The sequence below is a fragment of the Prinia subflava genome, chromosome 4 (genome assembly GCF_021018805.1).
Source record: "Prinia subflava isolate CZ2003 ecotype Zambia chromosome 4, Cam_Psub_1.2, whole genome shotgun sequence".
Taxonomy (NCBI): domain Eukaryota; kingdom Metazoa; phylum Chordata; class Aves; order Passeriformes; family Cisticolidae; genus Prinia; species Prinia subflava.
The window spans coordinates 54,198,825-54,218,538 of NC_086250.1; the positions used below are offsets into that span (position 1 = coordinate 54,198,825).

Below are 19,714 nucleotides of genomic sequence, written 5' to 3' on the forward strand. Positions count from 1 at the left end.
CTGTTGGCACAAATGAATCCATGTCTGACAGAGTCAGTATCTCAGGTAATAATTAATGTGATAATGACAGCATGGATAATTAACTGATGGAGAAGTAATGATGCAATTTCAGAAACTGGTACTGATTTTTAGTTGCCTTTATGATGGTTATTCAAAAGAATTATAACTCACAGGAACTGCACTTTTAGGAGATGATGTACCATTTAGTCTCTGAAAATCATCCTCCTTGAAGGCTTTCAAAATAGCTGTTCTCTTCTTGATAAAAAAAAGAGTGATCCCTAAAAGGCCTAATAAACTCAGAATAAAAGCTCCAGTTAATATTTTTTTCAATATTTTCATTACTGCATTAATCTGAAAGTAGAAGATGGAATTCTTGCACTGCACAACATCCTAGTAAATCCTCTAAAAATGTCTTTTCTATTCCATGAAGTCCTACTCTTTTTGGACCAATAGCAGATCTTATTATATATATGTATTGAACTCTATGAGAAGGAATTTAAGTTTTTATGGAAGATAATCAGAAGTCATATGCATGGTTAGGAATAGTTCATGCAAACTTCTGTAATATAGACCAAACAATTAAGCAATAAAAAACACACATTGGGGCATGGGGTACATTACTCCTTTTGATGTTCCACAATGTGTCAGAGGGTCTGTAAAACATTCTTGGAGCGGTTATTTTTGCACATGGTTAAAAACTGTTTTTTCTCACTTTAATTACCTGTTAGAATGGCGTCCAGGTTCTACTGCACAGATCCTCTCAGACTTGGATTTAACATCCCAAAGAGATGGCAGATGGAAACGTATCAACACACTAATGCATTATAATGTAAGGTGTTTCAAAAATGTTCTTTGCACCTGTTATCTGTTTCCTTGTAATAAATAAAATCTTCATTTGTTTATAGGGAAATTTCAGTGCTACACACAGGTTGCCCATAGAAGTTGTGGATACCTCATCCCTGGCAGTGTTCAAGGCCAGGCTAGAAGGGGCTCTGAGAAACCTGATCTAGTGGAAGGTGTCTCTGCCCATGGCAGGGGTGTTGGAAATCTTGAAGGTCCCTTCCAACCCAAACCATTCTGTGATTCTATGATAAAGAATCAAAAGCAAAACAGGAGTCTGGGTTATCAGTAAAAGGTTTGAACTGTGAAAGGCTGAGTCTAGACATTCTGCCTAAGCATTTTATATAAAAACACAAAACCTAAATGCCAGCACCTTGGTTTCCTCAACACTGAAGTATCCAAATCCAAAGTCCATTTAGAACACCAAACTTTTTGCTAGGTCTTATATTCACCTTTTACTTTTCTCCACCACTTCCTACCCCTGAGAATTGTCTTTGTCCTTGCTGTGCAGCTAAATAGGTTTTGAATTGGTCTGGTTTGTTCAAAAGCCCAATCAGGAGAGATGTTGATGTTGTTTTACTGTCTGTTTTAGGTTTCATACTGTGTACTCTACCATGCACTTGCAATCCATTTATCTTTCCTTTTTATGCTATTTATTGCTTTCTAACAACAGTTAATCCTGTTTGGAAAAGAGAAAAGTTGGTTAGTTTACCCTGAGAAAACAGACAGGTCTGATTCTTCATGATAAACCTCATTTGTGTCCAAAGGGCACCCGCACCAGGTTGAGGAACCACTTAATACTCGTAGATGCTCCTAGTATTTCTGTAATCTCAGAGGTGTTGATGGAATCTCTTACAGAGTGGGAGGGAGTCTGTTCTGAATTTCACAGCCAGTTGCCCAGAAAGCCTTGGAAGGTTAGCATTTGTCATAGATTCCCTGCAACCAATTACAGAAACCCCAGTTTACGGGTGAAGAAAGAGGTTCAGTAGTGCATGGTTCCTTTGAAGAACACCTCTGTGTTTGTATTTTCAAAGGTCCGAGATGGTGCCACGCTCATCTTATCAAAAATGGGAATTTCCCAGCAGCCAGAGGATAATCAGCAGGATGTCCCAGGGGAAAGTAAGTATTATGTGGCTTCCTTAACCTCCCAAGACGACTAGAAGTCAAAACCCACAGTGATGCTGCTGTTTTGATTTTGTTTATCAAACACTTCCATGGAGCTAGATAATGCCCACCATATAGGGTTTATTTGTTGTGTGTTACCCACTGTACACTTGCAGTGGTTTTCTTTGCCCTCATTATAAAAGTCTCAAACCCTAGGACTTCAACCATAATTGCTGTGAGTCTATACCCAAACTTAATAGAAAGCACTCTTTTATTTTTTAATCACACTACATCTATAGTCAAACTGTACATTTCATGTTCCCAGAGCTTTATCTCTTTTTCTCCTTTCTTCAGCCTTATGCTCCTCTTCAGATTTCTTTCATTTACTATTAGACTGAGAATTAAATGTTCTTGATGAACTACAGTGGAGACTAGCTCCTAGACATAATGAATCTGATGTAATATTTTGTAGCATTTCTTGCAGCTGTATTACCTTGCAAACCCATTTCTGCACCTTCAGATTCTGTGTCTCTTCCTTTTGAGTGATATTTTACCAGCTCTGCTAACTTGTTTTTTCCCAGGGCTTTTTAGTTGGCTTTGATTGTTCCATGCATTTTGTCTCTTTAGATGCATCATTTTTCACAATTCCTTTGCTCTTTTTGAGGTTCTCAATCCTCTGTAAGTGAGTAGCAGGAATTTCCTCGTAATGTTTCTTCTCTTTCACATCACTGATGCATCTGCTGCATAAATCTTGTCTTGCTTTCTGCTACAGTATGCTGGACTTTGCAACACAGAAGACAACCTGTTAGCTTGCAATCTGTCCTAAAAGCTTTTACTTTTTCATGTTAGTGTTCTGTCTAGACCAATTTTCTATATTTCAAATTTTCTTGAGACACAATATCCATTACAGCCTTGAATGCACTCAGATTTTTACGGCAATATTTACTTGTGAATATATGTTCCTTGTCACATGTATTTCGTTTACTGACTTCAGATGTTCAGTTTCTCTGGGTTTTTTTTATCCTTATATTCAGTTATTTTACATGAGGTAGAAGTTAGATTTATGGACCAATAATTGTTGAGATCATTCTTCCTCCCATGAACTCATTTGGTATGCTTTTCTGTCTAGCACTGATTGCAAAGGCCATTACTTCACCTAATAGTTTCATTCCTTTAAACAGATTTACTGATCTTAGATTTAATATGTTTCAAGGGTTGGGCAGTTTAACAGGTTGGAAATAATATGCCAGAAATGTACATTTTTCAAAAAGATTGGTCTCAGTTGATAGCTCTGACATATATGGCTGTTTAGCAGAAAGGTTCAGACTTTGTTTTGAGTGTTGGACAGGAAATTAAGACGGTCAGAATTACTTACTGTTGACTTTTTTACTTTGTCCTCCTGAATTCTTTCTTTTGGGAGCTTTTTCCACCAGAAAGAAGAGTCTTCTAATGGTCATATCTACACTGCTGCTGCTATCCTCACCCTTTTACTCCAAGTGCCTGGCATAGCTGACCAAGCAGTGACTGTTCTGTCACAGCAGGTGCCAACCCAACGTGTTAACTTGAAAGGCCATCCAGTTTAATATAGAAGGCAGTGGAGTGCAGCCAGGCAAGGTGCTGATTCCTAGTCCCTGCCCAGTTTGGTTGCACTGGTAGCTGGGGCTATAGTCACCTTACCTCTAGAGAAGTGGAGTGGACTGTGAGTGGAGCCTGGTGGTGCCTTTAACTTGCTTTGCTTTCTTAATATAAAATAGTGGTCAGCCTTGTGTTCTGTACCACCAATCTTCATCCTCCTCACCTCTCCACCCTTGTGGCAGGCAGTAGAGGACCAGATCTTGTTTTTCTTTTTTTTTTTGGGTTAGGTTTTTTTTCCTTTCCTCCTTCTCTGCAATTATATCATTCAATATGATTCAGTATGATGAAGCTCTCCGAACAAGCATGATCTATACTCCCAGGTGAATTCCTTAGTAGTCTGTGTGGCATACGAAATCGTAAAGGAAAAGCAGACTTCTGGGGACACTGCTGTCACACAAGGGCTCTTGTATGTGAGAGAAATGTCTGCAGAGAATTCAGATCCAGAAGTATCAAGTGCAAACAGTTTCCACCGTGTTTCTTCTCCACACCTGCCTTGCACCATGGTAGTGTACAATTTGGGATGACAGTGTTGCATGCCAAGCTGCACTGCTTTCCTTAGCACTGTAGAGCTATCTGGTGCCAACTTGTTCCATTGGAAAGCTATAAAATGTTATAAAGCTGGTACAAAGTAAGAGCCTGCTGTGACCATGATTTGTGAGACACTGTGTATAAAAGGGAGAGCAGAGGATCAGAGGCTTCCCCTCCCACGCATACACATTTATATGGCACAGGGATTTACAGGGTCTGAATAAACAGAAATCCTATCCTGACTATGAATGAGGCTTGTGACAAAGTGGATTTCCTTTTATTCAGTCTCATTAACTTGCACCTTTTGCATGGAGAAGTGTCAGCTGAAGCCATTGACTGTCAGCCAAAGTAGGAGGCTTTGCACTGACCGAAAATGTAAAACCATGTTCAGAGATGTTGCTCTAAAACCTGGCATTGCTTCTATGCTGCTTTTATTCAGAGCTTCTAACAGGGAGACACTGGAAGCTGGAGATTGTGACAAATTAAATGCAGCATCTTTTGCTTCTGGAGACAATAAATGCAGTTACTAATTTGTATCAAGGAGGAGAATGGTTTCAGTGATTTCATACTAGTATTTCTGTACGGAACTATAAACCAAAACAACACATTCTGTTATTTGGGATAGTTTTTCCTGATATTTGGAGTTGGAGGTTTTTTGGTTTGTTTGGGTGGTTTTTTTGTTTGGTTGGGGTTTGGGGTTTTTTGGGTGGTTTTCTGTTGGTGGTGGTGGTGGTTTTTTTGGTTTTTGGCTTTTTGGGGGGCTTTTTTGAGTGGGTTTTTTTGGTTGGTTTTTTTTTCTTTTTTTTCCTTTTTTAATTCTGAATAAAAATAGACACAAGGTTGCACATCAGAAATCCTAATTAGCAGATCTATTCAAGCAGCCCTTCCTTCATCTCCATGGAGCAGTATTCATGGTAGGGGAGACTGGAAGCTGGAAAGAAAATAATTTGCTGCAGGTCACACAAGGGGAAAGGGGCTGTATTGCCTGATGTTTACATCAGGGCTCCTACCACTATAATTAGTCAGCACAGTCTTTTTTTTCCATTTACACTCTCCCTGCCGCCCCAATAATTATTTTATATTGGCAAAGAACGTCCAAGGGCCAAGACAAAGAGCTCAGGGGGAAGCATTTGACCCGTAGACACAATCATCTTCCTGCTTATAGCTTGATGCTTAGTATGACTAAGGAGATAAAAAAGAAGTATTTCCCCCTATCTTTTATTTTCTTCATTTCCTACTTTCCCATTGAGGAAAATATTATCTCATAGAACCGCTATTTTCTCTTAGCAACCATATTGCTAACATGTTTTCTTGGTCCATGTTCTGATTTTCTCTTCCTCTTTCTTCCTGCTATTTATAGCAATGAAGTGAGATCTTTGGGTTGCAGAAGTTCATCTGGTTGGGCTGCAGTCCTTTAATCCTTGCTTTCCTATGAAATAGCTACTATTCCTCTAGCACCCAACTCTGCTGTTGCTAAACAAACATGGAACAAACTCAGCTGCATGTAAGAGCCACTAATCTCAGTGGAAACCCCTTCAGCTGTTTCCTCTTCTGGTCAAAGTTAAACTGGACCAACTATCACATCAAGAGGGCAAAGAGAGAATAAATTCCTTTGATTCAAAGGAGGAAGCAGTGTACCAAACAACTGACATAAGGCTGGAATGTAGTTTCTGGTCTAACTGCATTGTTTGATCTGTTAATTTCCAAAAGTAAAAAACAGGGATTGCAAAAGAAATTCCATGATTCATGCCCAGCAGTGGTTCTTACTGTACTGGCAGATGATTGCCATGAATGGCATCTATTGTGAAATCATAACTGCTCCAAAATAAAGTGATAGCTTTTATTTTTTCTGACTTCATTCACATGAACTTCCAAGTTGAATTAAGGACTCTCGAAGGACAATGTGATTTAATGTGGGATTTATATTTCTTCCCTACCTTGTTAAAAAGAAGTAAGTGTCCCAGAAGACTGCATAAATAATGCTTTTCATGAGAATATATAAAGTAGATTCAAGCAAAAGTGTTGCCTTAGCCAGATTACTCTTAAATGTTATTTTCCCCTGTGATGTGAAATTTTGAATGTACACCCAAGCTGGGAAATTCAATATAGCTGTTGAGGAACTTAGTTAATAAACTATTATGGTCAAAGTTAATCCAATTAAAAACCAATATTTTGTGCTGTAACTGGGATTCAGTTATGTTAGAGGTGTATATTAAGGCATAAAACTCAGCAGAATGCAAAATAATTTGTACAGTGGGGCTGAATCACATTTTTAATGGGAAAAATAGCTTCCATATTTTTAAGATGTCAATGATTTTAAATGTGCTGATTCAATAATTTCCACTGGAAAAGCACCATTGATTTTAGGGACTATGCCAAGTAGTTGCAAAAGTTCAAGAATTAAAGGAAGAACAAACAAACCCAGGAGATTTGAAAGTGACACAGAAACCCTTTTCAAGGAATATTAATGGCAAGTTAAAACAATTGTATAATCTCTTTTAGACTGTCTGTAACAGAAGACCTTAGGCATGGGGTTTGTCTGAACAATAATGTTGATGCTGGAATGCAAAACTGTTTTTATGCACTTTTTTATGTGTGATAATTGGTCCAAGCCCTGGGACCAGGTGCACACCAAGCCCCAGGTAGCAGAGTGAGGGACTGTAAGCAGATGAGCTGTCATTATCATCCAAGTGCTTACTCCTGTTTCTGCTTTATTGTAACAGACTTGATGTGAGTCTCTCCCTCTGCTTTAAACTATGAATACTGACAAACAAACGTTTTAAAAATTGTATTATAATGGACATGAATTTGCATCAGTCATTACCTCTGGCTGCTGGAGTTCATGTCATCTCAGTGAAGGGATGTATTTTTCTTCCACTCAGCTACAAATTCAAGTAGTGCTTATCAAATATTGATAAAAGGAAGGTTTGAACTGAGGCACTGTACTTTGACCTCAGCAAGTGGGGTAAAGATGTGAATCGTAATGGTGTTACCTAGAAAATGGTTGTTCCAGGAGTAGGCTGCAATTGGTATTTCTGTGGTGCCTATAAGGTCAGACCTAGCTAGGATTCTATAACTTGATCATGTCTTTGAGAATTCACAATGAAGTAACGAACTTGACTGTGTGAACTTCCAAACATACACATACTGTGTTTACATGACTGTCATGATTTAGGAATGGTATTCTCCAGTTTAGTCTTCTACTACTCCAAGCCATGCACTGCTTGCTCACTTCCCCCTCCACCTCCCCCTCCCCTACAGTGGGATGAAGAGGACAATGGGAGACAAAAAGGTAGAAATCATGGGTTGAGATTTACTCAATTTACTGGAAACAGCAATTAGATGAGGAAACTAATGACAGTGGAAACAAGAAAAAAAGTTATTGCTCACCATGGGAACCCCCAACAACAGACAGTACCTGACTGCTCCCTCTGTCATGCTACTCCCACTGCTCCCTTCACCTTGAAACTGGCATTACCCCACTACTCCCTCCACACTTACTCCACTGGAAGGAACTCCTCCCCAGAGGAGACTCCCTTCTCTCCACCTGTGACAATGACATGAGGTGATGTAGAACAATGTCTCTGTCCCAGCCATGGCCGCTCCTGCCTACTGCAAAAATTATCCCTGTCCTGACTTGAACCAGGATAGTGACTTGAATAGGAGTTTTCCTGTTGTGTGGTTCTTTTCTCTCCCTTTGGTCTTGACGAAAGCAAGTTTTTTCAGCTCTGTGCCACTGAACGTTTAATACTTGAGCTGTATATGTTGGACAGGAACAAAGTAATCTAGATCCCCTTGGCAAGAGGAAGAGGGATTGTGTGTATATGTATATGATTACTTTTGTGTTGCTGTTTTGGGTTTGGGTGTTTTTTATAATTATTGCAATTACTGTTTCTAGGGCATGCACTCCTGGAAGATGAAAATAAGGTCTGGCATCTAGTCCGGCCTGTGGATGAAATGGATGAAGGTAAATCAAAGCGGGGCAGTGTGAAAGAAAAAGAGAGGACCAAAGCTATTACAGAAATCTACCTGACCAGACTTCTTTCTGTAAAGGTAGGGATCGATGTGCTATAGTTACACCTTACTTCTAAAGATTTTGAGATACAACTGAGGAAATAGATGCAAATATTAGTCATGCAGTCAGCTGCGATTTGGAACGTGTGTCATGTACATATGGGCTGGTGTTCAAGGCTTCAACTGATTGATATGCCCTGAGGATCATTATTGGGAAAGAGGTAAAGTACAACTCCTGATCAAAGCTGAGAACCATGATTACGTGATCGTTAAATAAGGATTTTCTTTGCAAGACAAAGATGGATATTCTGCTCTGTGCTACCTGTTTAGATAATACTTTGTTGGGTTTTCTTTTGAACTGAATTCTTTATGAACTCCTACAGAGCCTTATATTTCCCTGTTCTTGTATGTGACCAATGTTCCAGTAAACCCCCCCCAAAAAAGTTTCCAAGTGATAATAATCCTTTTTGAATATTTTTAGTGCCTATATGGCAGAATTGATAATGAGCAAAATGATTTTTTGGAACATTTCTCCTTAGAGAAAGAATTTAGAATAATGTGTTTAATGACCACAAAGCCAGGCTCCTTTTGTGAAAATGAAGCCAGTCTGGCTCCAGCTTAGGCCACTTGTCCAAGTTTGGAAGTGGATATGAAGGAAAGTCTTTGGATCGATGACATAGACTCAGGATGAAGAGCCAAAGAGATGCTTGCATCCCTTTTTTCTGTTAATAAAGCCATTGCTTTGTATTCCCAATAGCCATTTTATAGATTATTACTAGTCTGGAGCTTTACTGACTCATGTTGGTGAGGTGTTACAGCTGAGATCACAGCTACCCCTTCAACCCTGGAACTTGTGTGTTCTGGCTGACAGTAGCATGTCTTGGAGCTCCTTGCCATCTGGGTCCCTTTGCTGTCAGCTGGAGTCGTGGTTGGAAAGAGGACACAGCCATTCAAAGGTGTTGTAGGGCCAATCAGTTGACTGGGGGTGACTCTATGTGGCCTCAACAGGGTCTTCTCTAGAACAAGGGCACAGTCTCTGAGGTTGCCATTACTAAGATCCAGGCAGATGCCAGAATCCAAGAACACAGTCCTTTCTGGATACTTCACTCCTTGAGCTCCATGGATCTCAGGAAGCTGAGTCAGACTGGGTGTGTGATAAGGCCCATGAGCTTGCCCTTAAACAAAAAGGGCAAATGCTCACTGGTACTTCTTCCTCTCAGACTCTTTCTAAAAGTTGTAGTGCTCTGATGTCAGAGAAACTGGATGTGGGAAGCTGCAAAACCATTAAAAAGTGGCTAAAAATGGTTTTATGTGCACAACAACCCTGAAGGGTTAATGTAGGAACCAATTTCTGCTTCTTCTGTCAAGCAGAAGGCACACCTTTCTGTGCAAACCATAGAATCTCTGGTGAAGCCACAACCTTTGAGTTTAGAACATAAAATTGTGCTCTAGAAGGTCTTTACTGCATTGGCAGTTTACAAACTCTAAGAAATTGTTTGCTTTTTCTCACTCTTAGCCCTCAGGATAAAGGCCATCAGTGACAGCAGCTGGATTATGTCCAAAGGAATGAAAGATGCTGAGTTCAGCTTGTAACATTAATGAAACTGGTTTTTTAAAATTTGCTTTTAGGGGACACTTCAGCAGTTTGTAGATGACTTCTTTCATAGTGTGCTCAACTCAAACCACGTGGTGCCACCAGCTGTGAAGTATTTCTTTGACTTTCTTGATGAGCAAGCAGAAAAACATGACATTAAGGATGAAGATACCATTCACATCTGGAAAACGAACAGGTACAGTATGAACAGAGTCATACTTGTATTGCAGAAAAATAAGAGTATAATTCCCAGGGATACACTAGCACTCTTACTACAAATCAAAGTAAATTTCATTTATAATCCTCAGAATCATTTTGTGTGATGAAAAAGATTCCCTGTAAGTCTAGAAGTGGCAAAAACTGAAACCAGTTTACCTATGGGATTGTCACTGGCAGATTTACCATGTTTTACTTTTTGTCGTTCCTAAGAGAAGAAGAAAGCAAGAGGTAAATTCTGGATTTACCTGTCAAATCACAAAATCTAATACATACTACTGGATAGTTTCTCTGACCATGCATACATCCTTCCTTGCTCTTTTTGGGCACTCAAGATCCTTCTCATATGAATTTTTCTGAGAGATGTAAAGAGTTGGATTTTAGGCATGGAACCCAGACAAGCTTGTGTAAATGTTGAAATTTAAAATTAAACATCGCTGTCGTGAGGAGACCAAAATGCAAAGCTCATACTTAATTTCATGTGATTTTCTTGTAGAATATTTATTGTGTAAAAAGGATTATTTATCTTTTTCCTTGCTTTGCAGCCTGCCTCTTAGATTCTGGGTAAACATACTGAAAAATCCCCATTTCATCTTTGATGTTCATGTTCATGAAGTAGTGGATGCTTCCTTGTCAGTTATTGCACAGACTTTCATGGATGCTTGCACAAGAACAGAGCACAAATTAAGCAGAGTAAGTGATTTGCATTCTACATCCTGACTACGCTCATGCCTGACGAGACAAAGGGCATCCTCACAGACAATACCCATTCTCTGAGGAGATACAGCCATGATCATTTCTTTTTCATTTTATAATAAAGTTAACATTTCACCACTTAACAGGTTGGTGAACTGTCAGTATTTCTGTATAGTCTGCCAATTAATATTATTGAAAAAGGAGAAAATAGCAACTGCTTTTATAAAAACCTGTGTAAGAACTGATTATTTCAGGTCCACCAATAATTTATTATCACCTTGCATTGACACATTTGTAAAACTCAGCAGTAATGCCATGTGTAAACATAATCTTTTTATGAAATAATCCCACCAATGTTAATAAGTATCCAAATGTTAATGTCTGTAAAGTTCAAGTGTATGTGAATATAAAGGCTTGATCTTGCATTCTTGACTTTTTTTCCTTCCTAGAAATGTTCATAAATAACTACATTTTTCTGTATTCTAAATTTTTCAGGATTCTCCAAGTAATAAATTACTTTATGCGAAAGAAATCTCTAACTATAAGAAAATGGTGGAAGAGTAAGTATCAACTCTTTTCATGGTTATTCAGTTGTTAGGATTTTAAGCCTGTATATGAAGAAAAAGAAATGTTGATATAGTCAAAGTCAGCTGTCAAATATTATAAACTTTACACCCAAATATTTAAAGATCCCCTTGGTACTGGCATTGGCAGAGTTGAAATGGAGCTGTGTTATGACCCAGTGCATATTCTTGTCTGTACAGACAGATGAATAGATTTATTCAAGAGAAAATATGATTCTTTTTTCTGCAGTCATAGTTGCTACCCACACGATCTGTCTAACAAATGCTGCACTTCCATAACTCAGTAGAGACCAAATTCTGAAAACATTTTCAGAAACATTTTTTTTCAATTCTGTCTCTGACTTTATTAATTTACTAATTGGAAATTCTGTTAATATCATGGAAGATCTGCTACAGAACAAAACTCTTGTCAGTATTAAGACCTAAAATAATCATTATCTGCAATTATAATTTTTTTTCCTGTGGTACATTCCTGTACAATCAGGTATGATTTGCCTCTACTGCAAAAGCACTAATGTTGGAAGGCAGGATTACTGAAGGAATCGTTGGTCGGTTGTGGTAGAGTATCTCTTCTGTTAGTAAGGAAGCATGTTTGAAATAATGGCAGAATTACTGGAAAGACACAGTTTATTTTACCTAACTGAAAATCTTTTTTAATATCTTGCAGTTACTACAAAGGTATTCGTCAGATGGTGCCAGTGAGTGACCAAGATATGAATACCCATCTAGCAGAGATTTCTAGGGTAAGAATATAATCCGTTTTCTTGTCGTGAAATTGGAGTCAAGCGTAGCACTGGTTTTTGTTGTCTTCTTTTTCTATTTCAACAAATGGGGTTTTTTGTATGTGCAAATATCAGATGAGTTACTTCATAAATCTCTGAAATACTCCTGTTCATTGTAGTTGTGCCTCTTAGACCTTTGAAATGTTGATTATTGAATGGAATCAAGAATCCTTATTGTCACTAATCTATCTGAGTCATGCAGGGAATAGAGCACAGTGTTTGGATTTTTCACATCCATTGTGGAAAAATTATAGCACTCTTGAACTGTGCTTTCTCTTCATAGCATGTAGAGGATTTTTAGTATCGATCATACTGATAACAAGTAGCGACTGAATTCACAGTGCTACCACAGCAAAAATTAAATTCCAGAAATTAAAGAAGAAGCATGAACATTAAGTATAGCATATTTTAGAACTGTCTATATGGGGGCAATACTTCTGCTTTATGCTACATGTGAGAAGTTCATCATGTGCTTGCTCAGTGGCAGTTTTTGCATTGTACGTTATTTGGGTTACCTCTCATGGAGAAGAACAGAGTAGGGTGGTTGCTGTCTGGGACTTTGGTTGGAGATGAGTGGAACAAGTCATTACAAAACCTGCTTCAGTCTTGAAAGAGCCTGTCTGCTCTGCAGCTCAGCTCAGCTCAGCTCAGCTCAGCTCGAGCAGGCTCCTGCCTTTGAAGCACTCCATTGAACTTAGAGAACCAGGAGAGTCCCTCACCAGTGCTAAAGATGTTGTTTAGCCTGAGCAGGAAGGCAGTGTACTTACCAGCTGCTTTGCTCATTTGCTTAATTTAGTTGAAGAGTTCTAGCGTAAGGAGGATGTTTGGGGAATTTTTTGCGGTTTGTTTATTTCAGTGCCCTTAGGACCTAACATTTTGCAGATCAACATCCTCATGAGAGCATTTCTATTTTCAGTCATTCACTACAAAACTCATCTGCAGTGACATTTCATTTTACAGTTAACTTTATTTATTACATAAATTGAGATGTATATAAAATTAGAACATTTGGTGATTAAAAGTAAATTCAATATAATATTTTAACATCAGCAGGATATGTTCTTCCTTTCTATTTTCATTATAAATGATGATAAAAATTAATATGGAAGGAGTGATTGAACACGGCAAATTTTGACCAGCTCTAAAAGTGACTTTTATAGAGCAAGGGAAGATGGATGTTTCTCTGCTGCTTTATCCCTTGGGTAATCATTTATGCCAGTAGCAATATTTTGCAATTCTTCATTTTTTTAGCTAACTTAAAAAACTAAAGGCGTAGCTAGAGACTTGAATCCTACACATTTGAATGAAGAACATGTGTTCAGACAGGTAGAGCACATTCACTAAATAAGTCATATGTGTGGGGGCAGGGGGAAGATGAGGTAATGGAAGGGTTATTTCCTGCTTCACTTGAAGTCCTTTCTCTCTCTCTCTTCTCACCATACCCCCCACCTCCACCACCTTTCTATCTTCATGATTTGGGTGGCTTTTTCCAAATGTACATGTGCTCACGATATTGATGAGTTACCCCTTTGATGTAGTGGGGTGTGAATAATTTCCAGGCTGTAAAAAGAACTGGAGAAAGGATTTCAAACACCCATGATGACTGTGTCAGAGCTAACGCTTAATATCTCAATAATATGTAGATTGTACTGAGTAAATACTTTAGCTTTTCACACCCATGCTGCTAACAGATGTTTGAGCTGTAGCCTGTGGTTTGACGTTCAGAGTTCAAAATATCTTCCACCTCCAATGTTAAGAGTTCTGGGCAGGCTGGAAAAATACCAAAGGGAAAGTCTGGATCTAAAAGTCACCAAACAAATGTTCTCTCACTTCTTTTCTCTGCCTTAAGTGTAATTAAAAAAAGTTAAACACAGAGCTTGCATTTTGAAATCTTGCCAGTTCTACCCAACAGTTGTGCATGTGCATAACTTTCATATGTGTGAAAGATGAAAGCATCATCATCAACAATAGCTCTCATAATAGCTGTGTGTGATGCTATTTTGACATGTTTGCTGCCTGCTTGTGTTAACAGGCACATACCGATTCCTTAAACACACTTGTGGCTCTACACCAACTCTACCAGTACACTAACAAATACTATGATGAGGTAAGTTATGGCTTTTGTTTTCATGTTTTAATATCAGTAATAAAAGGTTATGAAAGCTAACACTAGTCTAAAGGAGTGACTTCTGGATTTCACAGAATAATCAGGTAAAAGCAATGTTTAACAAAAACCTTGCAGTTATATACCATGCTTGGCAATAACACTTGTCAAGAGACTGTCCTTATAAATGAACAATTTCATTATGACTATCAGGTTTTCGTAGGGATTGTTTAACAAGATCTGAAAGAGAAATAGATCTAAAAATGATTTCTCTTCAGTTCTACCATCCTCGTAAGTATATGACAATGTCATCAAGTAAAAAGTCATCAGAGTTATATCAGGTTTCAAGACAGTGTGCTTTTTATTAGGAACAATCCATTAAACTTGTTTTGCTTGTAGGAATTGGAGCCATGTCCTTTTTATTATTTAAAATACTCCTTAAACTTCTGTGCATGGTACCATCCCTGTTTTACCATGCCAAGTGCCTGCCTAAGGTAAACCTAAGTAGAGTAACTGTTGAATGTAGCCTGATTCAAAAGCAAGGTCACAGCTTCAGTTTAAAAAGTTTCTTGGGTTTTTCACACCCTGTGGAAAGGGGGACAAAGAATATCCCAGAGTAGCTGGGCTGTGGCTATGGCTCTCCAAACTTAATCTGAAAACAAAAAGAGAGAAGGAAACTTTTATTCAAAGGTTTCCATGGAAATGAATGCCTCCAGAAAACTCTCAGAATTAAAGCAAGTAAGAACAGATGCTGAATCAAAAACGAGCACAGCACATGTGAGCTCTATTTGGTTAGTCTTGCACCTCAGCACAGTTCATGTTTTCACTTATATTTAGCACTAAAGACAGTAAGTGCCATCCTTCACTGCAGCTGCTTTATACAGGAGCAGCCAGCCTGTCGCAGCTTTAAACAGATGCAAGCAGGGGAAAGCAAATCACCCTGAAAAGCCTTGCAATGGTGGTCAGTGGGAGAAGCAGACAGAGGAATGTAGGCCAACCCCGTGGCATTCCCTCAGCCCTCATCCCCACTGCCGAGCCGGCTTTCAGCACCTTCCCAAACGTGTCCGTGGTTTGACCTCTTACAAAAACACTTGGGGACCCTGAATGACAGATGAGCTGTAAATGCTGGCTCATCCACACCCAGGCAGAGTCACCAGCCCACGGGGCTTCACCAGTGGCAGGCCAGCACACCCCAGTACTAGCTGCAGCTCTTCCCTTCCATGTACATCACTGTGTAACAATGAGGTGCATCTGATGAAAAGGCTGCTAATACAGAATTGTGGAGGTAATCTGTCAAGAACCATTCAGTAAAATTAATCAAGCTTATTTATTTTCCATGAAAATGTTTTAATTTGCATAAATTGGAACATTTTGCAGCTGCCCTTGTCTTTATTACTGACACTATGGTTCCCAGCATGTGCTGTACCTTCTGCATCTCTGCAGGGCTTGACAATGACTAAGTGGGTACATTCTAATTGTCCACATTTATATGAAGGATATATTCACCAGTAGAGATAATCATGAATTATTTAGTCTAGATTTGAGGAGTTACAGCTAGATATAATGGTTTAAATTAGGGAAACAATATCAAATTAAATTAAATCCAGTTTAAATACTGCAATAAGTGTTTATTAAGTCTCTCTTGTAAAAATATTTTCACGCTTTAAAAACAAATTCATTAAAATAATTATTTCTAAACAAATTTGCTCCAGTGTTGGAAATGCAAACACTATACCAGCCCTTCAAAGTGAAATTATTGGCTAGATTGATTCTGACTGTATTAATCTCCATTGTCAGTGATGTTCAAGAATAAGAACCACAGGTAGTGACAGGCAAACTCCATTTTTCCAGTCCTTGTACTTGCAAGTTTATATAGTATTTAAACAGTGCTAAAGGTTTCTGCTTGATTACACTGTCAGACTTATATTAATAAAGCCAGATCTAGAAAAGGAATAGTTTTGTCATGTAACACAGTTTTTCTAATGGAGAAATCTAATAGCTAGTGGGAAGGTTTTCCTAAAGGATGGTGGAAATTAAAACCTTTCAAAACCTTTTGAATTTGATCTGGGAAGCCCTAAAAAACTCTGTTTGAAGAAAAGCCTTCTCATAACAGCTGACCTTTACTGGCTCTTGTGTTCAAATCCCTTGAGTCTTAAGAGTCATATCCTCTTATATATATATATTCTGTACAGCAGAGGCTGTAGGATACTGGGGGCTCCTCTGAGGAGCTCTTTGCTTTCCTGAACTATGTTGTGCTGGGTCAGAGTCTTGGCACTTCTTGGTGGGAGCCAAAAGGGAGCTGCTGGCTTTACTCCTCATATTGCCTACAGACACAGGAGACCTTGCACTGTCCTACCATATGCCTGTGCATGGACCACCCAGGAGCTTCTCATAACTAAAGCTCATGGGGATGGCATATAATTACTGATGGTAAATGACCCCTAAGCTTTGTAAGTAAAAGCACTGTTTCTTAAATAGCTCTAAGGAAATTCTTCCCCTGCCTGCTCCATCTTGGAATGTAATATTTTACGAGATAAAGTACTACCTATTAATTTGCTTGTATCCCAACATAATGGGAAACATTACAGCAACTTAGATAAAGTAACAGAGACGATCATTTTTATTTTCTTTGGGAAAAAATAGAACATGGGGCCTAATAGATGGATTTGGTACAGAGGGAATGCAAAAGACTCTTTACAACCAAAGTAATATCAAACACTTGATCTCAGAACTATGTCATACATTTTAAGCTAAATTATTCCAAACTTTCTGTGTTTATATCTTCCAGATTATAAATGCACTTGAAGAGGATCCAGCTGCACAAAAAATGCAGCTTGCCTTCCGTTTACAGCAAATAGCAGCTGCGCTAGAGAATAAAGTGACTGACCTTTGACTCAAAAGCTGCAATAAAGAAATCTGATCTGAAGATGTTCAAATTCATTCTTCCTGTTAAGGAAATAGTGTTCTATTTTTTAATGTGTAATTACAACTTTAAATGAAAGATTTCATGGTTTTTTGATAGCAGAGGTGTAATGTAAAGAATTTTTACTGTAAATTATGCTCCTAATTAAAAGCTGTGTTGTGTGTAAATGAATCTTCTGTGGGAAAGAGAGTCCTTTGGTTGGGGGCAGGGTGGGGGGTGGAAGAAGAAAAACCCATAGTTCATTTGATTTAGAATCTGAGACATCAGCATTTAGGATTCATTATGCAAGTAAATTCAGTACTATAGCATCCTTTCTACCTTAAGCAATATTTGTACTAGGAAAACAATAACATTCTCAGAGACACATGCAATATCCCCTTTTATTTTGATAACTGGAAATTGACTTCCATAGAGCTCTAAAACCTGGTCTGTGCTCATAATGAACACAGTGAACAAAGTCCAATTTCTCTGCAAGATCTAAAAATGGGATTTTCTACCACACATGGTTCTAAATTTAATTCTTTATCTCGATGATGATGCACAGTATTGCACCCACCACAGTTGGTTGTGAGAGAAATAAGAGTAATGTCAGTGTAGAAGAGTTCTACTGATGAAGTCTTGTTCGGTTCAGAAATCGTTGCAAAGAAGGAATTAGTCCTTAAAACTTTAAAACTCTTTGTTATTATTGTGAGTTTTATGATATATGCTAATGTGCCTTACTTGTACTAATTCTGTGAATCTGATGAATGGTTTTGTAAAAAGAAGAAGATCAGAAAAATAAGTATTTATGTGCTATTGAATGACTTTTGTGTGAAAAACATGACCAGCAGAATGCTTGTAATTAGCTGCTTGCCGAGAGTGTGCTGTTTAACATGATTTGATTATGTATAATATCCTATTTTAGAATGGTTCTGATGATTTTTTATTTGAATCTTGGAACTGTCCTAGAAATACCATCACTCGTTTTTATTGTATCTGTGATGTAAAATACTAGTATGATATTGGAAAAATCATATACCCGTCTATTGAAAACCACTCGGTCAGTTTTGAGCCTTGGAATGCTGCATTTGATTGAATACACACTATAATCCATAGCAAAGAAAATTGAAATAACTTGTCAGAAAGTGTGTGTTTACAATATAGGTAAGCTCCGTACAAATCAAAAAGTTAGGTACGTCTTCTTAAATTGCTGTATTGCACATCAGAGAACTTTCCTTCTCTTTGTCTTGCAAGTTTTTGGCAGTAAAGTAGCATTTTAATGAAGTGCTGCCATCTGTACTCCTTCGTTCATTGTCCTGCCAAGCACCCGGACTCTGCTGACTCTCAGCAAGCGAATGCAGTGTCTGCCGCCCGCTCTCCCTGCCTGCTAGGTTGTCACACACTGACTTTTACTGTCTGTTGAGAATTTTTTTCTCCCGTTTTGAAAATTTCCTAGTATTTGTCAGTGGGCTTTTCCTTCAGTTTCTGAAAATCAAAAGCCTCGCCAGAACTGGTTTCCTGCCCAGTAGGCTGTGAGCAGTTTTTCTGTTTGTTTTGTACTCAACTGCTTGCATTTGTCTATAATCATTCCTGAACCTGCCTGGCCTGTAAGTTATTTTATATTGTTTAGGACTGAGCTATATGACTTCTACAGGAAGGTGCTTTGCCAGTTATTCTTTCATCAACAAAAGCATCCTAATTTCATGGCTAATCTGTTTCTTTTTCATTATTTGTAAATCCTGTTAATTGTAAATCAAATACAATGTTGTTTTTTCCACCAAGTGTCAGTGGATCTTTACTGAACTGGGGGGATGGGTGTTGAAAGGATTTGTAATGCTCCCTCTGGGAGTGATGGAGCAGCAGCGTCCATCAGTCTGTGGTTGGGAACGGAGGAGTGCAGCACATCCTGCAAATGGAATCCCTGACATCATGCCCTTTTTATTGGCATTTGCTCTGAAAAATGACAGTACTCTGGAGAGGCTAGGATGTAGTACAACATACCAGAATGAGGTCTTCCTGCTTGATGTATCTTGGGACCTGAAAGCCAATTAAAATACAGGCTCAGCAGCATCTCTCCAGAGAGACCAGAAAGCCCTGCTTGAGCAAGGAGGGCTTTCAGAGGGAACATTATATGTCCCCCATCACCAGTGACTTGACACAGAGCATTTGCAGGCTGTGTCTGTGGGATGCAGCAGTGCTCTAGCTGGATCCAACCTGTGAGGAAACTGGCCTGTGTGTCTGCTGGAATGTGTGAGTTCATGATGGATCCATTAGTCATTCTCGGTGTGCTTTTCTCGCATCCTGGGAAATTTGCAGGCTATTGGTGCTGCAGTACTGCCTGCCAGGGAACACAGAGGCAGATAACTGTGAGCAGCTGCAGTTACAAAGAAACTTAATGCCAGTTCCAATTTCTTCAAGTGCCCTATCCTGAAAGCACAAAGTTGGAATTTGAATTGGAGAACTGAGCACATTTATTTTATTATTTCCCCTTTTGGCTAGGCTCCTCCAGTGCTTGTTTTTCCACTCTGTTGCTCTGTTTTGCCCAGGCCTAGTTTTTAGCTTCAGTTTTCATTACATTTTAGCAATCTGATCCTTAAAACCTTCATGCTCCTCATTCGGTTTCTGCTGCTCCTGATATCTGGTTCATCAACAAGATAAAAGGAAAAAGCCTACTGGGGGTCTCCCTCCTTTTCACCCCTTCTGCAGCTCCTCTAA

The 19,714-nt window shown here is 38.7% G+C and overlaps 1 protein-coding gene across 7 annotated transcripts in view; it reads left to right on the plus strand.

Moving 5' to 3' along the window:
* Window positions 1–18,776, plus strand: part of PLXNB2 (plexin B2) — a 252,410-nt gene extending 233,634 nt beyond the window's left edge. For all 7 annotated transcript variants that reach the window (XM_063396802.1, XM_063396801.1, XM_063396799.1 and 4 more), the window contains 9 exons: window positions 729–829; window positions 1,875–1,959; window positions 8,006–8,160; window positions 9,751–9,911; window positions 10,477–10,624; window positions 11,123–11,187; window positions 11,879–11,954; window positions 14,026–14,100; window positions 16,886–18,776. In XM_063396802.1, the coding sequence (XP_063252872.1) occupies window positions 729–829; window positions 1,875–1,959; window positions 8,006–8,160; window positions 9,751–9,911; window positions 10,477–10,624; window positions 11,123–11,187; window positions 11,879–11,954; window positions 14,026–14,100; window positions 16,886–16,990 (971 nt within the window). In that variant the 3' untranslated portion in view covers window positions 16,991–18,776. The remainder of the gene's footprint in view (window positions 1–728; window positions 830–1,874; window positions 1,960–8,005; window positions 8,161–9,750; window positions 9,912–10,476; window positions 10,625–11,122; window positions 11,188–11,878; window positions 11,955–14,025; window positions 14,101–16,885) is intronic.
* The last annotated feature ends 938 nt before the right edge of the window (window positions 18,777–19,714 follow it).